Here is a 22,107-nt window from a genome sequence, read left to right as displayed (position 1 = left end):
AGCGCATGTTAGCTCGCTGTTACAGTTCGCTGTCATGCACAAGTGGAAAAAAATAGAGCATAAAACAATGACGGCGCAAAGCTCTGACGTGGCCAGAGTGGATCGAAATACGAAGTGAGGCTTCATGAACATGTCACATGACGGAAACGTCCGGTGTGAAATGGTCTTAAGTGTCTAATCTACTTCAATTGGGCTGTAGGCGGAGCATCTGAGGCTTTCATTTGGGTCAAACGGCCCATTGGGTTTGGTTCTCTCACCCTGTGGATGATGCCGGCTGAGTGTAAGTGTTTGATGCCACAGAGCATCTGGTAGAGCAGGTAAGACATCCTCTCATGGTCCAACTCCATCTGAATCACCTGGCACAGGTTAGCATCCATCAGCTCCATCACCAGGTACCTACACCACAGAGAAGTGCAGTAAAAAGGTACTTTATCCACTCATAACCCTCTATTGCATGAATTATTATATTTACATGAATTTTTTTATTACTTTAATTAGATCTGAAATTACACCAATTTTTCTTACTTTGAATGTAAAAAAGCCCATTGTCTTGTTTTGCTACCTAGGCCAGTTTCAATTCAAGAACGCACATATGACAGTCCCGTTATCGCATCTTGTTGCCATACGGCAACAATAACATTTGACTCTTTAACAGAAAACTTAAAACATATCAACTTGTTTAAATGACAACAAATAAATGGTAACTTATCCCAGATACTGTTTCAATTTTATCCTTTAAGTAATTTTGCCTAAATATTGAAAATAAAATCATATTTTGAGAGCCCTCCGATGATGACCTTCACTATACCATGTGACTGCAGAAAAGGAAGTGCAAACCACTTCCTGGTCATGTGACATGGCATTTTTTGGTGTTGTCAAGACTTTAAAAAACCCTTTTTCCTGTTACATATGAAAATAGTAGTTTTGAATTATTGCCTATCAAAAAAATGGATAAAGATGAATTGTTGCCGTACGGCAACATCATGCAGTAAAGGCAACTGCCTCTGGTTCGGCAACAAACTCCTGCTTGTCTGTTGCGCTGTGACTGAAAACGTCTTCATTCCTATCCTTATCTCAGCGCAAAACCCCCGCTTAAGATCGATGATGATCTGTATGGCCTCTCACGCTGAGAACGGAGCTGCTGATTAATGATTAACCGAGTCAGCAGTAACACAGAAAATCAATTTGTCCAAAATTAAGGGTTTTATTTTAGTTTAGTTTTGGAAATTTTTGTTTTACTTGTATTTAACAACATTAAATGTACCTATAAATATATAAAACATATGTGGTGTTGTTTCTTGATAAATAAATTGTAATTATTTTGAACATTGCTGTAGTATAAGAGGAATAAAACACTCCAGGACGTGCCGTTATAGGTAAATAATTAACGTAGAGGTGGTAACAGTAACGCTGCTTCATTACACCGCCCTGGTGTTGATTATTTTCTTATACCAGCATAACACGGAGTGTGTTATTTCTTACAGGTGACATACTCGTAGCTCAGTTTTTTTACGCAGTGCTAAACTGCTAGCTTTACACTTTCTTTCCACGTTACCCTTGTAGATCTAGAACTTATTTTTGCCGGCATTCATGGGAACCATAATTAGCATTTGTTAAACTGAACAATTCACGTGTTTTCTAAACGGGTTTCCGTTACGTTTTAAGCATTCGATTGCAGGTGAAGTCATTTTGTTTTGATCTCTAAGCGGAGGAGAGACTCTTCCCTGCCACTCTGCATCTACTGCGTGATCCTGTTCATTACCAACACCGATCAATTCTGCTTTTGATTAAGTCTGAGAGGAATAAATAAGCGTTTCGGCGTCATCACATACTGACACACATGCTAATGAACAGAGGAAGAGTGTGTGTGTGTGTGTGTGTGTGTGTGTGTGTGTGCATGTGTGTGTTGCACAAAACTCTGATGTGTACTTACACATCCTGGAATTCCTCTAAAGATTTCTGTGGTGTAAAAACATTTAATAAGCTGATGATCTGAAAGAGGAAAAGAAAGAGAGAGAGGGAGAGAGAGAGAGAGGGAGAGAGAGAGAGGAGGGAGAGAGAGAGAGAGAGAGAGGGAGGGAGCGAAAGAGGGGGAGAGAGAGAGGGGAGGGAGAGAGAGAGAGAGAGAGAGAGAGAGAGAGAGAGAGAGAGAGGGAGGGAGAACAGGTTAGTAAAATGTCAGAGCTAACAGCCTGAAGGGAGGGGGGAAGAATTCTGTTCCTAAGTTCAATCATGTCCTTTTTGCTATCCCATCTTTCATTGTTTCTCTGTTCTGGGCGAGTCAAGGACACTGCTGATTCGAGATAAAGAGAGAGAGAGAGAGAGAAAGAGAGAGAGAGAGAGAGAGAGAGAGAGAGGATAACTGGTGCATTATGGTACTCTGAGAATTAGGATCTATGAAAAGTGTGCAAAATTGCCTTGAATCTCTCTCTCTCTCTCTCTCTCTCTCTCTCTCTCTGACCCTCTCTTTTTCACTTTTCTCTCTCTCTTTCTCTTTCTGCCCCTCTCTTTTTCACTTTTCTCTCTCTCTCCTTCTCTCTGTCTGTAACACTCTATGGCTGTCTTTTTCTCTATCCCTGTCTCTCTCTCTCTCTCTCTCTCTCTCTCTCTCATTCTCTCTCAACCCCCTTTCTTTACACTTTCTCTCTGTGTCTGTAACTCTCTATATCTGTCTTTTTTTCTATCCCTGTCTCTCTCTCATTCTCTATCCCTGTCTGTCTGTCTGTCTCTCTCCCTCTCTCTCTCTGTCTGTGACTCTCTATATCTGTCTTGTTCTCTATCCCTGTCTCTCTCTCTGTCTGTAAATCTCTATATCTGTCTTTTTCTCTATCCCTGTCTCTCTCTCTCTCTCTCTCTCTGTCTGTAACGCTCTATATCTGTCTTGTTCTCTATCCCTGTCTCCCTGTCTCTTTGTCTGTAACTCTCTATATCTGTCTTTCTCTCTCTCTCTCTCTCTCTCCCTCTCTCTCTCTCCTAGGGTTGTATCTGTATCTCTGTCTTTTTACTCCATGTGTGTGTGCGTATCTGTGTTCAGATTTAAAACTGACAGAATTCCAATGAAAACGTCGTTCTGAAAATGTCCTTTGAGCAGCACACGAGTGTTTTTAGATTTCATCCAAAACATTTTAACCTTTTTTTTGTTTGTTTGTATTTTGAGAGATGATTTACTCACGTTTTTGTGATTGACGCACTTCATGAGCACCAGCTCCCTGTAAGCGCGCTTGGCATGGGTCTGGTTCTGGAAAGGTCTGCTGAGCTTCTTTATAGCCACATTTCTGTCCAGAACAGCATCATATCCAGCACTGTCAACACACACACACACACACACACACACACACACAGTATCAGACTTTGCAAAAACTGCAATCAAAGGAAATGCTTTTGAATCTTCTTTCTTTTTTCTTTTCTGTTCGTTCAAACTCTTTGACCTCAGAGCCATTGCTCATCTGTAGAAAAAATACCCCAGTGAATATATTTCAGTATGTTTAGTATTATAATATTATTGCAATTTCTCAGCAATGACAAAAAAACAAACAAACAAACAAACAAAAAAAAACAGTGGGTCTCAACAACATCCTGTGTGTCTGGCAGGATTATGAGAAATTAAAGTCAGACGTCTGTGTGGTGGCCCCATGGGGATACAGTGAGAGTGTCGAAAATGCAGACTCACCAGCCATGGTATGTGTGTGTGTGTGTGTGTGTGTGTGTGTGTACTCGATAATAAATCACACTGACATTCTCGCACTCTCTTCCCTCGTACCTTTCGCATTAAATTAAATATCAAAAATGTTGTCCTGAATGACACTGAATGAATAAACAAACAAACAAACAAATAAATAAACAAATACGCGCACAATTTCCTATAATCTCTGTCCTTTTAGCCAAACATCATTTTCCGTTCTGCACCGAGAGCGCTATTACGCAGACAACGTGTTCCCTTCATATAAATACGATCTATACACTGTACTAAATACACCGTGTAGCCAAAAGTATGTGGACACCTGACCTTCACGCCCATATATGGCTCTTCTTAAAACAGTTACTGCAAACTTTTGGGAAGTAGACGATTGTATACTGTAGACCGTCTAAAGCTTTAAGTTAGGATTAAATCATAATTACGGATGTATTTCTGGTAAATATGTATTCCAATGACGGATTTATTAGCATCTTGTGTCGCTTATAGAAAGTGTACCACTGCTCTGCAGGACGTGTCAGGCAGCAGATGGCTAAAGCTGGGTGCTTGCTAATTCTGGAGTGTATTCCACACACACACACACACACACACACACACACACCCTCACACACACTCACACACACTCACAACACACACCTTTGCACGCACACACAAACACACACACTCACTAAAGTGACACAATTTTATTAGCCTAAAAAGAAACACTCTAATTTGCATAATGATGCTTTTATTTATTATTTTTTCTGCCAATTAACTTAAACGTGTTTAACATCTTTCTTATTTTACAACACTCAATGCGATTATAATATAAACACCAGACAGTTAATAAATTCATGTCAAATTAAAATAGCTACAAAACCCCAGCTTATAAAGCAGATCGATTGTGTGGATATGGATAAAGAAACGGACTCGGTGTCCATGGAAACAGCAGAATATTCCAGAGAGACGGGGTTTTTTTTGTTGTTTTTTTGGCAGCCACATTGACCCATCAGAGAGAAGTGGGAAGATGCCAAGGATGATGCCACGCTTGTGTGTTTCTGCATGAGGCATTATGTCACACTCAATCCAACAATCCAAGGGTAGAATTAAAAATGAATAAGTCCATTACAGATGTATTTATTTAATTATTTTACTCCTCAGATCTTGGAGGTGCTCGTTACAAATCTCAAACATCGTCATCCATCGTCATTTTCCTACACAGGGTCACAGGGAGCCTGGAGCCTATCCCAGGGAACTTAGGGCACAAGTTGGACGCTGTGTCGACCCGTCGCAGGGCGCGATAACCACACACATGGTCAAACACTGCGGGCAATTTAGAGATCAGCCTACAACGCATATATCTTTGGACTGGGGGAGGAAACCGGAGTACCCTGAGGAAACCCCCGGAGTACATCTGTACATTTTAACTTTATATTTTAAACTATATTAAAAATAAAAATTAGACCCACGTTGTATCGTACAATGACTATCAGAGTCTCTCTCTCTCTGTTCTAGTTCCCCTCTTCCTCTTTTCTCCATTTCTATCTGTCCCTCTCTCTCACTGTCTCTCTTACCATGTCTCTCTCTATCTTTCTCTCCTTGTCTCTCTCTCTCTCCTTGTCCCTTTGTCTCCATTTCTATCTCTCCCTCTCTCTCTATCTCTCTGTTCCCTCCCTCTGAACCCCTCTCTTTTTCATTTCTCCTTTTCTTCTTATTTCCTTCATCCTTAACTCTGTCTCTCTCTCTCTCTCCTTCACAATGATGTGTTGATTGGAATAATCTGGCAGCCAGTCCGAGTCATGTGACCGGTGCTGAGGAGACGCCACTAAATTAGATTATGGCTGTGTGTCTGCCAGGCCGAGTTGCTGCAGTCAGGCACCCGTACACACACACACACACACACACACACACACACACACACACAAAACTCCATTAGCTGTCCAGTCTGCTTTACACAACCACCAAAATGCCTGGGAAAGGAGAGAGGGATAAAACTCGATGTGACAGGGAGAAAAGGAAGTGAAGAAGACAAGGAGGAAGACGAGGAGGAGGAGGAGGAGGACGCTGTAACGGACAAATGCGTGACGGACATGTTCAGAGACGTCAAATTTCCCACGACTCTGTGGGAGGAGGTTCAGGCACTTCAAATGTCATAGCAGCAAAAAAAAAAAAAAAACCACCACAACAAAAGAGATAAGCTTGACTTGGCAGGCTTCTCTGAATGGATTATTTTTATATGTTTATGTCAAAATTCTTTATAATAAACCCGCTGTCTCGCGGTTATTCAAAACACGAATCAGCTCCACGCTAATGCTAATGTTCTATTTGTGCCAAGCACACCTACAGTAGAAACAAGAATAATTGTACATAACGATTATAACACGAGCATCACTTCACTGTAGGCTGTATAACTTCATCATCTGGGAAAGAAAAGTGCCTAAGACCACCATATGCCCTGCAGACGTGTGGAAACGTAGCGTGTATTAGCAGATTGCTAGCATTTGATGTTTTGATCCAAAGATCTGAAACACACAACCGGGAGTTATCAGTTTATAAAGAACATCTCGAAACTAAACATGTAGAGTGGGGCTCTACAGTATATTCCCAGGATCCTATTTTCCCAATGTTCCTATGTTTCTCAGACCTAATGTTCTCAGCATTAAACAATCCCAAGAACCTATGTTACCACAGTCCTACATTCCCAGTGTCCTATGTTCCTTTTTTTCCAGGGATGTTCCTATGTTTATGTGCCCAGGGTCCTATGTTTCTAGAGCCCGATATTCCAGAGTCTAACATTACCAGTACTCTACATTCCCAATGTTCCCACTGTCCTATGTTCCTAGTTCCTATGTTTCTAGGACCCAATGTTCTCAGCATCTAACAATCCCAAGAATCTATTACCATAATCCTACATTCCTAGGGCCTTGTGCTCCCATTGTCCTATGTTCCCAGTGTTCTACATTCCCAGTGTCCTATGTTCCCAAGGTCCCTTTTTCCAGGGATGTTCCTATGGCTCTGTGCCCAGGGTCCTACATCTTAAAGTCCTATGTTCTTATGGGTCCTATCTTCTCAAGTTTCTATGTTTTAGGAGTCTATGTTCCCAGGGTCCTATGTTTCTAGGGCCCGATATTTCCAGAGTCTAATGTTCCCAGTACTCTACATTACCAAGGTTCCCATTGTCCTATGTTCCTAGAGTTCCTATGTTTCTTGGACCCAATATTCTCAGCATCTAATAATTCCAAGAATCTATGTTACCATAGTCCTACATTCCTAGGGCCTTATGTTCCCAGGGTCCCTTTTTCCATGGATGTTCCTATGGTTCTGTGCCCAGGGTCCTACATCTTAGGGTCCTATGTTCTTATGGGTCCTATCTTCTTAAGTTTCTACATTTTAGGGGTCTATGTTCCCAGGGTCCTATGCTTCTAGGGCCCAATATTCCAGAGTCTAACATTCCAAGTACTCTACATTCCCAATGTTCCCATTGTCCTATGTTCCCTGAGTTCCTATGTTTCTAGCACTCAATGTTCCAGAGTCTAATTTTCCCAAGAACCTGCATTACCAGAGTCCTACATTTCAAGGGCCCTGTGTTTCCAAGGTCTTATGTCCCTAGATCCCAAGAATCACAGGGGCCTGTGAACCCAGTGTATTATATGTTCCCATGGTGGCAAGTGCTCACCAAGGTTCCATATTACCAAGTTAATTGTTCCATGGTCTTGTATTCCTATGGTCTATGTGCCTAGCATCCTTGTCTAAGGGCCCTATGTTCTTAAAGTCCATGTTTCTATACCTTAGGGCTCAATGTTCCCAATGTCCTATGTTCTAGAGTCATATGTTTGGAGTTCACATGTTCCTAAAGAACTTATGTCGCTAAAAATATAAAATTCCAGGATGTTATTTTCCTAAAACCTTATGTTCTTAGGGCCTAGCTTCCAATGTTTCTATCTTTCAGAGCTCTATGTTCCCAATATCATATGTTCAAAGGGTCCAATATCCCCAGGGACCTGTGTTCTCAGTGTGTTCATGTGTCTCTAGGACCAAATGTTTCAATGGTCCAATGTAGATCCTAGACCCTATGTGACCCTACATACCCAGGACCTTACAGTATGTTAACAGGGATCTATAGTCCCAGTGTCCAATATTCCCAGGACTATATGTTGCCAGAGTTTATATGTCTATAGAAAATAGTCCCAATGTTCCCAAGATCCCAAGGTCCCTATGTTCTCAATATCGTATGTTCCATGGTACTATGTTGCCAGTGTCTTGCGTTACCAGAGAATCTAAATTTTAGCTTCCTTAACATGTCAAACATCACCAATGAACCCTTATTCATGTTATATGTCATTAATTATTTCTCTATTATTATGTACTCACCACACTATTCCCTGAGCCCCAGAACCAATGGGCTTGAGGTTCTGGTACCGTTTCAGAACCGTGAAGGTGGAGTCTCCGACTTCCACGCTGTAGAACTGGTTGTCCACTTTGCTCTTGCTCATGTTGTAATGCTTGGCGATGTAAGACACATCAACTTGTTTACCAAAACCCTGTGAGGAAAAAAAACATTCATCAACATTACAAAACAATTACTAAGAGTATGTAACACAAGGTTCTATGATACCAAATTCCTACATTTTTAGAGCCCTTAATTGCCTTAAATGTTTCCTTGTTCCTATGCCTCAGTGCTCTGTATTCCCTGGGTCCTATGTTCCCTGTTGTCTATGTTTCTAGGGCCCTATATTTCCAGCATCCTATAATGCTAAATTCTGTTAGCCTGGTTATGGATTTTCTTCCAATAACCTTCTTGTACCTTCCCATAGCATTCCCATAATTACTGGATCAAAACGTCTACCTGAAATATATTAATAAATCAGCGTAATATAATTACACTAAGGCAAACATTTGCATGTATGATTCTTAGCATACGCTAAGGAACAAATTCCTGAAATCTGTTTCGTTAAACGTGGGAAATACTGTAAACTACAAACTGAATCAACCTTCTGCCATCTTGCCAAAGGTATTTGAGTATAGATATACAAATGATAGATATTTTTAGAGCTAATCTCTACGTGTTCATGTGAAAATTGCTTTAAAACCTACGCAAGTACCCGATGGATGTTAGCTTTTTCACGTAATGTATAGTGTTTCTCATGCTGTCACAAGCTAAGTTAGTTGGTTAGCTATTAGCTAGCTGTGTTACCTTGAATGTTTAGCGTTGTGTTGCTAGAATGTTTAGCTAAACAAGAAAGGCAACTTAGTCGTATTGAAATAATTCACCTTTGTAGCCTGAGCTAAAGTGTAAAGATACAAGATCTTATAGACTTTAGACTTTAGTAAAAGAGAGACATATACCTCCAGATATGTCACTCAAGCAATATATCAATCATTTAAAATAATTTAGGATGAAATGTGTTCACAAAAAATGGATCAAAGTTTGTTTTTTTTAAATGTCAACTTGTTACAGGTAAGTTGTAAGAGGTTAGCTAAAGTATTATCTGTAACAAGCTGATGCGATTTTTTTTATTCATTTTTACTTTGATCCAAAATTTCACTGATTTCAGTGTACTTAATGTCCATTACTTTAGCTTTGATAGCAAAGTAATACACAGCAGAGAAAGTTCTAGCATTTCATGTTGCTGTACAATGAAAATGATCAGGTTTCTATGCGAGTACATGAGTGATGAACAGATAAATGAGGCGACTCGGAGAGACGAAGACCCAGCGAACAACCGGCATTAACGAGAGAGAGAGAGAATAAAAAGCAAATTAATGAATTATCCCCTGTTTATTTCAGTGTAAACTGTTAGCATCGCAGACCGAAACTAACTAAAATGAAGAGCAAGCGTCGGGTCGGCTTGAGGACACAGACTAAAAATAAACTGCCGGCATGAAATATAGATAAACACGCGTGGGTGTTGATGTGGACTTTGGCAAAGGCCATCCAGCACCCACAACCTCACAACACACAAACACAAGACACCCAATCACACTGGATCCTTTCCAAATAAATCCGCTGATTTGGAGCAGAAAGATTTTAATATCTCTCTTTATGTTTTTCTAGTGTGATAAAACTTAGCACACGGATGCTCAGGTAACGATTTAGGAAGAAAGAACGTACAAGAGCATGTATAAAAGCATAAAAGACAGATTAAACGTCTCTGGTTCTACAATAACATGCTTGAGGGCTTACGAATGCTGATGCGGAGAGAATATATTCATCCCGGGACTCATCCATCACTGCGATGGATCACCGCTAATTCGATAGCTGCACTAATTTCGCCCTGATTAGCACAGATTTTCGCTAAACGCCATCTCTTATTAAAGCACAGGGCAGGCGTGATTAGAATGAGGGCCATAACTTTAAGAGATAATGTTCATTAGCTGTGTACACACAGAGTAGTCCTTTGGCCCACGCAACTTCATTGGATAATTATGTTAGTTAATAATAAGGGATTAGGAAAATTACGGGGAATGGAAACGAAAACCAAAAACAAGTAGAACTCGTTGACCTTGCTGTGATCTTGATCCTGTTTGGATCAGTTCCTTAGTTTAGTCTAATCAGTTCAATGATAATTCCATATAAACCCTACAAACATTCAACCACTCGATAAACAAAAATGCAAACACGATCGCTCTTAATTGTTCTAAAAAGAAAACATTATTTTTTTTAAAAAAAGCACTTAACCAGTTCGTAAGCTTCATAAGTTTCCATTTCCACGATTTTAAGAAACCTAAACCTTAACATTTTCCCAATGGGCTGAAATTCCTGTCTTGAATTCGTCACGTCCCGCCGCTATAGCCGGAATTTAGAAAATGGTCTGCAAAGAAAGTATTATTAACTACGATTCTGCAAGGAACAAATCAATTAAAAGGATGAATTGAGTAAAGTAATACGCCTTTCTAGTTAAGCGCGGCGGTTTTAATTATAGTGTAGGCTTCCTTATAAGCAGAGTCGCTACAGTACTATTGTACGTAAACAACATTATTAAACTTTTTTTTTTTTTTTTGTTCTAACTGGTTTCCAGCTAAACAAGGAGGGCATGCTGGTACGCTACAGCAGGGACGTCAAGATATTATTTCGGAAATGAAAAATGAATAATTTCTAATCGCTGATTTCAACGAAATGAGACGTATTTGAACGATATCTGAAAAGCTTTGTTTGTTTTAAATTACTGTACCACCCGTGGTGCATAGAGAACACATCCTGTTTTACAGAAACAGTGTTGTAAGTACTTATAGATGTGTGTAAATATGTACTGTAAAAGTTCTAATTGTTTTTTCTCGGGTTCTGCGCTTGAAAGCTAGTGCCAGGGTTGCCAAGGTGATGTTTTTTAAACCTAAAATGGTCAAATTTTAGAGAAATGTTGGAAAAACCATGTCTGCAGCGATCTTATTTTAAAGCAAGTAATAGAAATTAAACATAATGAGTTTTCTGTGAACATTGACGACGACAAACAAAGGGAAAGCGGAAGTAGATTCAAACAATTCATTTTTACTATACTCCCACTTTTCTGTCACGTAGCACCATCATAGTACTAGTTTCAGGTCTTTTTGTGATTTTTTTTTCTTTTTTCTTTCTTTTTGCTTTAGGTGTAGTCAGACTGAAACCTGGCAACCCTGGCTGTCAGACACATGACTACTTTAGACAGTGACACACTGACAACAAAATGAAGCAGGAGAATGGAAGTGAATGAATACTCTACCTTTTTCTTTTACCTGTATGGAACACACACCTGACAAAAGGCAATCTTCACATCCAGGATTGGTGCACTGCAGTTGTATAAGAAATGTCTGTTCATAAATACCTGAAAGACACACACAAGAAAGAGAATTCAAGTTGTTGTATGAAGCAGACCTTCAGCTCATACGTAAACGGTTCTGTCATAAAAGAAAAAAACACAACAATTAAGAATGAAACGGTTTAAAGGATTAGACATTTTCCCCACAGACCCATAGGATATTGCTGTTTCTGTTTCTACCGCAGCATTCTGATTGGTCAGAAGGTGTTGATTACTGATTAATAAGGAGATTTAAAGTGGAACTTCTTTCATTGACGTTCCAAAGTCCACGTGAAGTGCCTTGAAACGTGCCGCGTTATTCGATGTATTGACGTAATTTCCGCTGAAACAGGAAGTCATGGTTGGACATATTGAGTGACCACGCCCCCTTTTTAAATACCCAATAGCGTTTAGATTACCTCACAGCCTGGGCTAAGCTGTGAGAATTAGTACCATGGATTTTTATCATGTCGGGGGAGGGACACCAGATTCTAGAGAGCATTTGATTGGACAGACAATTAGTACCATGGATTTTTATCATGTCGGGGGAGGGACACCAGATTCTAGAGAGCATTTGATTGGACAGAAAATCTGTCGAGAAGCTGAAGTGCAGAATGATGTCATCAAAATCGTTGATCCGTATCGGCAGTAGAGACAGACTGTGTCATCGTTTTGGAGCGCACGAGCTTATAGATAACCTTACGGCTGACATATTCATACTAAAATTCCCGATGTTCCATAACCAAATAAATGACATTATTTACTGGATGTGAACAGGGTGGGAATTTCCAGTAAAGATAAACAATACAAATATTGATGGTTATTTAATTTTTTTTGAATAATAATGTTATTTGGTGCAATAGAAACTGTGTACATAAAATAAAAGACCAATAAATCTTCTTCTTAAACGTTCGACGGCGAAACAGACAAGCCCGAGTGTTACAACATCTCCAGATAGCTTTCACAGGCTTTATCCCTCATGGGCACTGGTGGAAGAAACAAATTCCTAAGCGTGAAAAAACAAGAAAACACGTTCACACACATCTTGGAATCGAAATCCTGGTGGAATAAAGACTCGGGTTTTATTAGAGTCATCATCAGAATCTACATCAATGATAATAATGAAGATGATGATGATGATGATGAAGGTTCCAAAAATAGCAGCATCCTAACACAGGTTGATGACTTCCTTTGCTTTCCCCGAGCGTTTCCTGTTGCAGGAGGCCAATCTCTGATGGGACAACAAACACCGCCTTTATAAAACACCCCACGGTTTCATCATTAAATATTAATCAGCGTTTTCCAGGTACCAGCAGAAGCTGCGTATGCGTCATCCTCCTCGGCCAAACGCACACGCTGTACTCGTCTTCCTGAGGAGGCGTCCGTCATGAACAGGATTACTCAGGAGTGATTAAGAAGTATGATCGACAGCTGCTGTGACAAATATTTATGAAAGATTATTGCGCAGCATCGTACAGAATATGTCAGTGCAAATAAATAAATCCTACTAAACCTGAAACTCTTTAGAAACAAACATCGCCTGTGCAAATTTATATGACCGAAGGGCATGTATTAAATTTGCCGAAGTTCATTGTAATGAGATTACGCCTCAATATCGTAAAAATGATCAAAAGGTTTCTTAAAATAATGTCAATAATCTATAACCGTGATGAAGTCAGTTTTATAGTAGATATTCGCGGCACGTTCATCGGTTCTTACGTCCAGTGATGACACCGTTTTTCTTTTTGTTCTGCAGGTTGTCGTTTTTAACCCTTTGCTCCATGGTGTTGCCATGTGGTGACAATTAATTTATCTCCACTTCTTTTATATAAAAAATAATACAAAACTACTATTTTCCTATGTAAGTAGAAAAAGGGAGCTATAACTTTCACATTAAAAAAAAGCCATGTCACATAACCAGGAAGTACTGTTTGCACTTTCTTTTCTGCAGTTGCGATGATGGCATGATGAAGGTCATCATTCATTTTTCAATATTTAGGCGAAACTGCTTAAAGGAAGAAAAAAAAGAAAAACTATCTGAGATAAGTTAACATTTATTTGTTGTCATTTAAACAAGTTTATATATTTTGAGTATTCTGTTAAATGGTAAAATGTAATTGATGCCGGATGGCAACAAGATGCGATAACGGAACTGTAGTATGTGTACACGCCTACATACAGTAGCAAAAAAGACACTCGGCGTCTCTAATAGTATATTTACATTTTTTTCACAATCAAATCAAGAAAAACGGGTGTCATTTCAGACCTTATTTTCAAAATTTTATGTTTCAAGAGAAAGGATTAAGAATTCAGAAGAAAGAATTAAAAAGATACTTCACCCAAAACATGTTTGAATCTAATTTTTGTATGTATTTTGATTGAGTGAATCCATCCTCATATATTTTACAACTGTAACTCCTTTCTACACGCTTGCCAGGTTGCAAAAAATGCAGTTACTGGAATCTCTATAACTAGGCTATAGGATACTTTCCACCATTGCACACTGTAACAACAATTTACCAACTACCTCCCTCTAAAATTACGTTGACATTTAAAAAAAAAAAAAATTATTACTTGAACTAATTAAAGTAATAAAAATCCATAAAACCGTTTGTTTTATGTAAGTGTAATAATTCATGCATAGTCCTTATAATAGTGTCACAACCCCCCCCCTCCCCCCATCCCCCACCCCCACCCCTTCCCGCCTTCCCGCCTTCCCGGAGTCTTTTGTTATGCATGTGACATATCTCGCACTGTTACTCTGTACTCTTTGGAAATTGCCTGCAAGATGCCCACTTTTTCTTTTTCTTTTTTTTTTATGCACACAAAGTTGGGATTCATTGTAAATGTTCAATGTTTAGCAATGTCCATCAAACAAGGTCCTGTTCTCACTTACTACATTCACTTATTATATATATATATATATATATATATATATATATATGTTTACATGGAGCACCCTGTAAATGATCAGTTACTATGGAAACAATAGCGTATTAATATGAACCTGTGATTTGCAGCTGCACTACTGTAACAGCTGCTGTTATAGAAAAATTCATCAACACGAATCACAATCCAGATGTGAATGTGAACGCAGCAGTCATTTCGCCGTGGGAGCGTCAGTTAAATAACGTCAAAGACACCGCACTTTTAAAGCTAAACCGAGCCTGGAACGTCTGTTTCCTTTGCTATTAGAGACTGAATGACGGCATCAGAATGTCCATTCTCTCATCTAACAGATGCCATTTGCAGCGCCGTTCAGCCAGACTGCGTCTAAAATAACCAGCATTACGACTGATACGCAGGGGAAGCTTCCGCTGGGAACGACTGGACGATACGAGTGTGGAAATTACACTAAAATAGACTGGGAGAGAGAGAGAGAGAGAGAAATGAAGTGATGGAGTAGGAGAGATTCTGAAATTGAGAAGGTTTATATGTGAAGGCATGGCTCAGTAATAACACCCTGAGGTTAATGACTAAGCTTTCTGCTGGACTACAGTAAGTAATCATGGTGATAATGTAGCATAAATAAATGATTTTGTACTGTCAGGCTTTATAAACATGTCGTAAACAGTTTCCATATGGACATGGCTGGTATCGTAAATGATGCCGTAAAGCACCCTTCGTGATTTCCCTGTCGTCCGAAGTGCCCTTATGATACAATATCACGACTTTCCCATGGCGGAAAGCGCTAAGAAAGTGCTGATGCTGGAGACTCCTTCCATAAACGTTTCCTTTTGTCTCCACCAAACTATAAAAATAACTATAAAATACATTAACATATTTTCACATGAGAAAATGAAGAATAAGTGTAAATACAGAAAGAAACAAAAAATAAAATCTTAAAATAAAGAACTCTTAAAGGGTGTATCTTTAACACACACTCTAATGAATATATGAGTATATATATCTAATGAGTATGAATATATTTCCAGGAGTGAGTGGTTCGGGTGGAGGATCATGGGAAAGTCAGGGACGACCTCACGGACCAGCGTGTCATGGCGATATCTGATGAACCTGACACACGGCTGTGAGTGTGTGCGTTTATCATCGGTCTTAGAAAAAAATGGGGAAATGATGGAGAGAACAGGAAGTCCTGTTTCCAAGGACTCGAACAAGGACAGAGATAAAAGAGAAGGAAATGGATGAGTGGATGACTGGATCATGTTTGACTATCATGTGGATGAGATTGTGTGTAGTATTCTAGAGAGGTCAGGATAATCTTTAATATTGTGTGTGTGTGTGTGTGTGTGTGTGTGTGTGTGTGTGTGTGTACGTATGAGAGTGTGTGTAGTATTCTAGAGAGGTCAGGATCATCTTTAATATTGTGTGTGTGTGTGTGTGTGTGTAGTATTCTAGAGAGGTCAGGATCATCTTTAATATATTGTGTGTGTGTGTAGTATTCTAGAGAGGTCATGATAATCTTTGTGTGTGTTAGTGTGTGTGTGTGTGTGTGTGTGTGTGTGTGTTGCTGAGACACACGAGAAGTTCATTTTGTTAAGTGGTGATGATCAGGTGACACTGAATGATCCGTCACTCAGGGCTCAGATGGAGAATATCCGTCTACTAGATAAACCACCAAAACCACTGTGTGTGTGTGTGTGTGTGTGTGTGTGTGTGTGTGTGTGCCTCTCTGTACTACCTTGGATGAAAAAAACTACCACCTAAATGTTTGCTCCAATGCTAACATAGCTAAAAAGTAAAGCAGCCTATAGCTAGCAGATTAGCATCACGTCACCTTCAGTGTCTCAGACAGACGTGTGGTGGTTTGTGACGCTTTGTGACTTTCTAATGTTTCCACCAGCATCTGCCACAGCTCTAAAACAAACGTCTTAAAACATGGTACGTTCCGTTTCCCAGAAAAAATAAAAGCTGTTATAAAGTTATTGGTGCCGTGCTGAAGCGTTGACAGACTCCATCACTGAATACACACAGTTTCCCGCTGCAGCAGGGCATTAGCTTTCAACACGCGCCCTCTCGTCTAATATATAATACGATTACTGAGACATGACTAGAAAAGAAAACAGATGGAGGAGGGGGAACGCCAAGAGGTTTCTCAAGTAGAATAAATCTCCAGTCAGGATTTGAGATTTGGTGGATGCAGGTTCGGATAAACGGATGCATCAGTAAGACTTCGAACGCTTTGGTTAAAAAAAAAAGACAAATCAAAGCAAATAATTTGTTTTTCCACAAATCCTCATCTTCATTTCTTTCAGAATTAAAGGTGCAGTCTGTCATTTTTGAACATGGATCTAGTCGTATAATAACAGCAATAACACTTAAAACATATCTTAGGGGGAAAAATAGTTTTGCAAAATTGCATGTAACGGTTTCATTTCTTTGTTCGTTTTAGACTTTGCTTGACATTTTTCTGGCCCAGAAATGAGCTCAATTAGCTCCGCCCCCTGCTGGAACAGTGCAGCTCATTTCCCGTACTTTCTCTTTTCTTTATAAGATGTGTAGCTTCCACAGAAGAAGCATGATCACTTGAATGGATGGGGAAGGGGTGTATTTATTTATTTATTTATTTATTTATTGCCGTTGCAGTTCACCTTAAAGGCAGCAGAGGGCCCTGAAAACGACAAATGGCCACTTTAAAGACTTCCACAGAAGAAGCATGATCACTTGAATGGATGGGGAAGGGGTGTATTTATTTATTTATTTACTGTAGTTGCAGTTCACTTTAAAGGCAGCAGAGGGCCCTGACAAACAGCCGCTTTAAAGACTTCGGTTTGACAAAAGCAAAGCTGTTTTATGTCTGCTTAAAGCATGCCGAGGACATGTACCTAATGAGACATGGTGATTAAAATGGTGGTGAATTATTTTAATTAATTTAAAAACATCTTCTCTTGCATATTTATTAGCCAGACATGTTCCATCCATACCGCTTAATCCTTTTCGGGGTCCTGGGAAAACCTGGAGCCTATCCCAGGGAGCATCGGGCACAAGGCGGGGTACACCCTGTCCAGGGTGCCAATCCATCGCAGGGCACACAATCACAGACACATCCACTCATACATTACGGACACTTTGGCAACACACATGCCAATCAGCCTACCATGCATGTCTTTGGACTGGGGGAGGAAACCAGAGTACCCGGAGGAAACCCCCACAGCACGGGGAGAACATGCAAACTCCACACACACAGGGCCATGATGGGAATTGAACCCCCACCCCTGGAGGTGTGAGGCGAACGTGCTAACCACTAAGCCACCGTGCACCCTGCCAGACATGTTAATTACACATAACATACGCAAAGCTCTTTCCCGTCACATGCACATCCCAATCCAATCTTCCATATTTCATACCGTTCCATAAATTCTCACGCTTCATCTGAGCGTCAGCACCGAGCCTTCAAACAGATGGAATATCAATCACCTTCGTCGTCTGAGTTTGGCCCGAAACCCCACTGATCCCCTCGGTGCTTATTAATCAACTCCTCACTCATTCACACAGCGTGTAATATCATGAATATGCAAATGAGGGGTGTGGAAAAGGAGGTGAGGTAATGTGGCATGAAATGACAGGCAAAGGGTGAAATGATATTGATCTCTGTACAAAAACCTCTTTGATGATGTCCCGCCTTTTCCTAAAATCTCGTCCAGCTCAGTTTTTGCTTTTCTTCTTGTAAATGTACACTCACATGTTGAACAACAAAAACTCGCTGAAAAATAAAGAATAAAAGGAAAGTTAAGAGAATTTCCACCGTAATCTAGTCTAGTACGTAGTCAATCAGCCGAGTCATGTTTGGTGTAACTTTAACGGCGGCCATCTTGGGCATGTTCAGTTTGATATTATACTGTTTTTGACTAAAGGTTGTAACTCATCATTTCCGATCTCTGGAGAAAAACAAAGAAAACGCCCCTCGACTCGGAATTCCTGCTTGGGAACTCTGGAAAGTCTCCTCAACTGCATGTTTCGCAAAAGGCATCAATTCAGCACAGCGTAAACAGTATCAATCTATAACAATTGATTGATTGTACACTTCACTGCTTTGAGGCTAGCTTGTTGCTAACAAAAGACGAACATGGAGGCGTCACATTTATGTGGAGAATCCACCGTGCGAGTCCGCACAAATGAGTCGTTACTATAGAAAAGACAACAAGTGCATTAATATACACCTGTGATTTGCAGTTACTGTCAAAGCTGCTGTTATGGAAAATTAATCAACACCTTCTGATCCATCAGAATCCAGAATTATCGCGCATGTACTGTATTCACAGAATAGATTTAGCCTGACCTTCTTTGTCAGCCACGTTAAGGACACGTCAAACATGAGTTTTTTTATTTTCGCTATCACACAATCTTAGCACCCTGTCAATCATTATACCAACGAAACGAATAGCCTCACTTCCACTATGACTCGTGTGATGCCGAGGGCAGAATAAACAGGGACGGGACGGGGGCTGTGAAAGGGCGAGGGTCAGAGAGATAAAAGCGAGAGCGAGCAGGCGGACGGAGAGAGATAAGAAAGCACAAGAACAAAGATAAATAAGCGTTTTTTCTCAGAATGAGAGATTGGTATCTCTTGAAAATGCGGACATCCCTGGAGTGTACACGAGTCATCTCCAAATATTGCTTTCGTTAGAAGAACCGCCAAAAGCTGTAGCGAATTTCTCCCCCCCTTTCCTTTCCTCGTAGGTCTATGAAATGAAATGAAATCAGGATTTCTCAAAAGAAAAAATCAGTGAATATCTTCAAAACAGATTTCTCTCCAGCAACAAAGCGAAATCCGTCTCTCTGTATTGAAACGGTGGTTTGATTAATGCTTATCTCTTATACAGAAGTATCAGAGCAGCTCCATTTCCCTCATCTTCAATCCTCTCGCTTCACAAATCCTAACAGGAAATGACCTCGACTCAAACTCGAGGCTTGGGACGTCTGACGCATCTCACACACGCTATCACATCAGGCAAGATTGTACAATACAAACTGCGACTGAACTTCATCGATATTAGCGATATAATGTGTTATAAACATTACTCGCGATGTATAATGTGTATTACATTATAATATGTTATAGGATGCATTATAATATGTTATGAATGTAGGTCTTAATACGTACGGCCGTCGTAGAAAGCGTGAGAAGATTCAAAGTCTATACTGTGTTTATCAAACCATTTATTAAACCATTGCTTGTGTATGCATCAATGACGACTGGGGAGGCCACCATAGGGGACCTCCTGCCATCTGCCCCATTTCTGTGTCTGTGTGTGTGCGTGTGTGTGTGTGTGTGTGTGTGTGTGTGTGTGTGTGGCTTACTGATGACTCCCAGATCATAAAACACACCAAGTTACACACACATGGAAGCAATGTGCGACACCAGGCCCATGGCAGGTGCAGTACGGAGGGAGGATCATTATCGGAGAATAGTAGCGACAGCTTGAAGGGGCAGGAACACCCAACCCAACCCCCTACTCTACTCCACTCAAGTCCACACACACACACACACACACACACACACACACACACACCACTAATGTCACCAGGGATATGGTGTGAAATCTCCAAGCCTGAGACAAAAAAGGACCCTTATGCCCCGCCTCCTAGACCATAAGGCTGTTTTTGTTTGTTCTTAAGGCTGTTTTTTTTTGTGCATGTTTTTATTATTTAAAGAACAACACATCATACTTTTTACCCACTTATAGCTACATTTAATGTTACGTTCACACTTACGTCAGATCAGCCATAAACTGTCACTTCCTCACCAGTAAATTACGCGGCTCGTCGTGTTACCGAGAAACCGCACGAAGCGTAAACTCCTCTGTCCTGTAGACATCAGAAAACATAAAAGTTACTCCTTCTGTAAATGTTAAATTAAGTAAATGTTCTCCTTACAGAAAATTCACCATATTAACGATTATATGTTTTTTTTCGTCAAATTGTCTTTAAATCGCATATTTATTAGGATTAGCTTATATGTAGTGTCTGCTACATCCCTCTCCCCCCCCATGTGAATGAGCTGTTACTATAGAAATGATGACATATTACTCTTGAGCATTTTAAATAAGTAAGTAATAAGTTTATTTGTGTATTCAGTACAGTTTTCCGAATTTAATTTCATTGTATAACTAAGGCAAAGACAGAAATAAGAAATGGAAAATAAGTATATAGCTGGAGACTCGGTCCAGGTCCCAGTTCGTAGAAATCCTCTATGAGTGTCACACAGTGTGTTGTTAGATTTCACGCCTGGTAAAAAAATAAATAAATAATAATAATAAAAAAACCAGAATTCCTTCCAGGAAAAATCCACACACAGCATCCACCTCCATAAACCCTGAACGCTTGACAATTCTGACAATACTTCCTCATTATGTGGAGATTATTATGGCTGTAGGTCAGTGTACAGGAGGGGTATATCTGTGCGTCCCTAACCCCCCGTCCCCCATCCCCGGTTCTCTCACTGAGGCGTAAATATATCCAAATAGACTTGATTTATCAAACACCAGTGTCTTTTTCTACTATACATATATTGCCATATATCTATGGAGCGTAGTAATCCAATTATTTTTTATATTATCGTGATTAGCATAAAAGTCATGTACAACCCCCTACCCTGTAAATGTCAGCGTAATAGCAGAGCTAGGAATATATATAATTATTTTTTTATTTATTTTTGAATGTCTGTAAAAATGGCTAATAAGGAAGTGCTCTGAATTCATTATCTATCCAAATTCCCAAACATCTACTCTAACTCATTTGCTATCTACTATCGTTAGCATGATCTGTTCGATAGTGCTTCAGTAAGGATGTCTGCTTCCATCTATTCTAATCAATCTACGATTACTTTTCTATTTGAGCAATTCTTAAATAGCAACAAAAGCCAATCTTTTCAATCTATACGTTATTTATTTAAGCAGATTTTACCCAAAACGAACACAAAATCAAGCAAACGCCACAACATTCGGAGGAGCTTGCAAGTTTTCAAAATTACCGCAGATTTTCCGCAGATTCAGGCCAAGACGCGTCACGTGACGTCATCATACAGCTAAAAGTTCTCGTTTACTAACAAACATCGCCGCGAAATGCGATTGCGATTTCGTCGATTCGAGTAGTTTTCCACAGTTGGCCGCAACAATCACCAAAAAAAACTCTACTCCGACTTCACGAGACATTATTAGTTATTCTATAATTATCATTTTATATTTCGTGAGTAGAAATTTCGTTCCCGATCTACTGTACGTTTCCAGAAACTATTCATAATTTAGTTCATAATTCATACCTACTAACAATTCTACAATAACCGCAAATAATTCATCAACCATTCGAAACATTCTATGATTAGTTATGATAGCTAAAAAAAAAAAACAATTAGAAATACTTAGAAAAAATAATTACATATGCTAGAATTACTAGAAAATTAATTAACATATACGTTTTGCAATACATAAAATAAATAAATTTATACAACAAAAAAATAATCCAGTACCTATTCTTACAATTTTAAAATAACTATTCTAACCATGCTGGAATAACTAAAATAGAATAATAATTTAAAGAATTTAATGTCTATTTAAACAATTGTAAAATAACAAAAAAACATGTATCCATTCTATGGATACTAGAATAACTCAAATAATTAAATATTTATCCTTACAATTATAATATTATCACAACACAAAAAAATAACAAACAATAATTTACTATCTGTTCTAAGAATTC

The 22,107-nt window shown here is 39.5% G+C and overlaps 1 protein-coding gene across 8 annotated transcripts in view; it reads right to left on the bottom strand.

Annotated features, from left to right (window-relative positions):
- The window catches only part of mapk10 (mitogen-activated protein kinase 10), a 61,122-nt gene that overhangs the window by 25,759 nt on the left and 13,256 nt on the right, over positions 1-22,107 (bottom strand). For 6 of the 8 annotated variants that reach the window (XM_053648418.1, XM_053648421.1, XM_053648420.1 and 3 more), the window contains exons 2-6: positions 11,401-11,472; positions 8,045-8,214; positions 3,173-3,302; positions 1,934-1,992; positions 258-396 (exon numbers count right to left, since the gene is read on the bottom strand). In XM_053648418.1, coding sequence (XP_053504393.1) covers positions 258-396; positions 1,934-1,992; positions 3,173-3,302; positions 8,045-8,214; positions 11,401-11,472 — 570 coding nt within the window. Of the gene's footprint in view, positions 1-257; positions 397-1,933; positions 1,993-3,172; positions 3,303-8,044; positions 8,215-11,370; positions 11,473-22,107 lie in introns of all 8 variants that reach the window. The other 2 variants (XM_053648423.1, XM_053648424.1) reach the window with 2 other exon arrangements.

Source organism: Ictalurus furcatus, chromosome 18 (assembly GCF_023375685.1).
Source record: "Ictalurus furcatus strain D&B chromosome 18, Billie_1.0, whole genome shotgun sequence".
Taxonomy (NCBI): Eukaryota; Metazoa; Chordata; class Actinopteri; order Siluriformes; family Ictaluridae; genus Ictalurus; species Ictalurus furcatus.
This window is presented reverse-complemented; position numbering and strand designations above follow the sequence as displayed.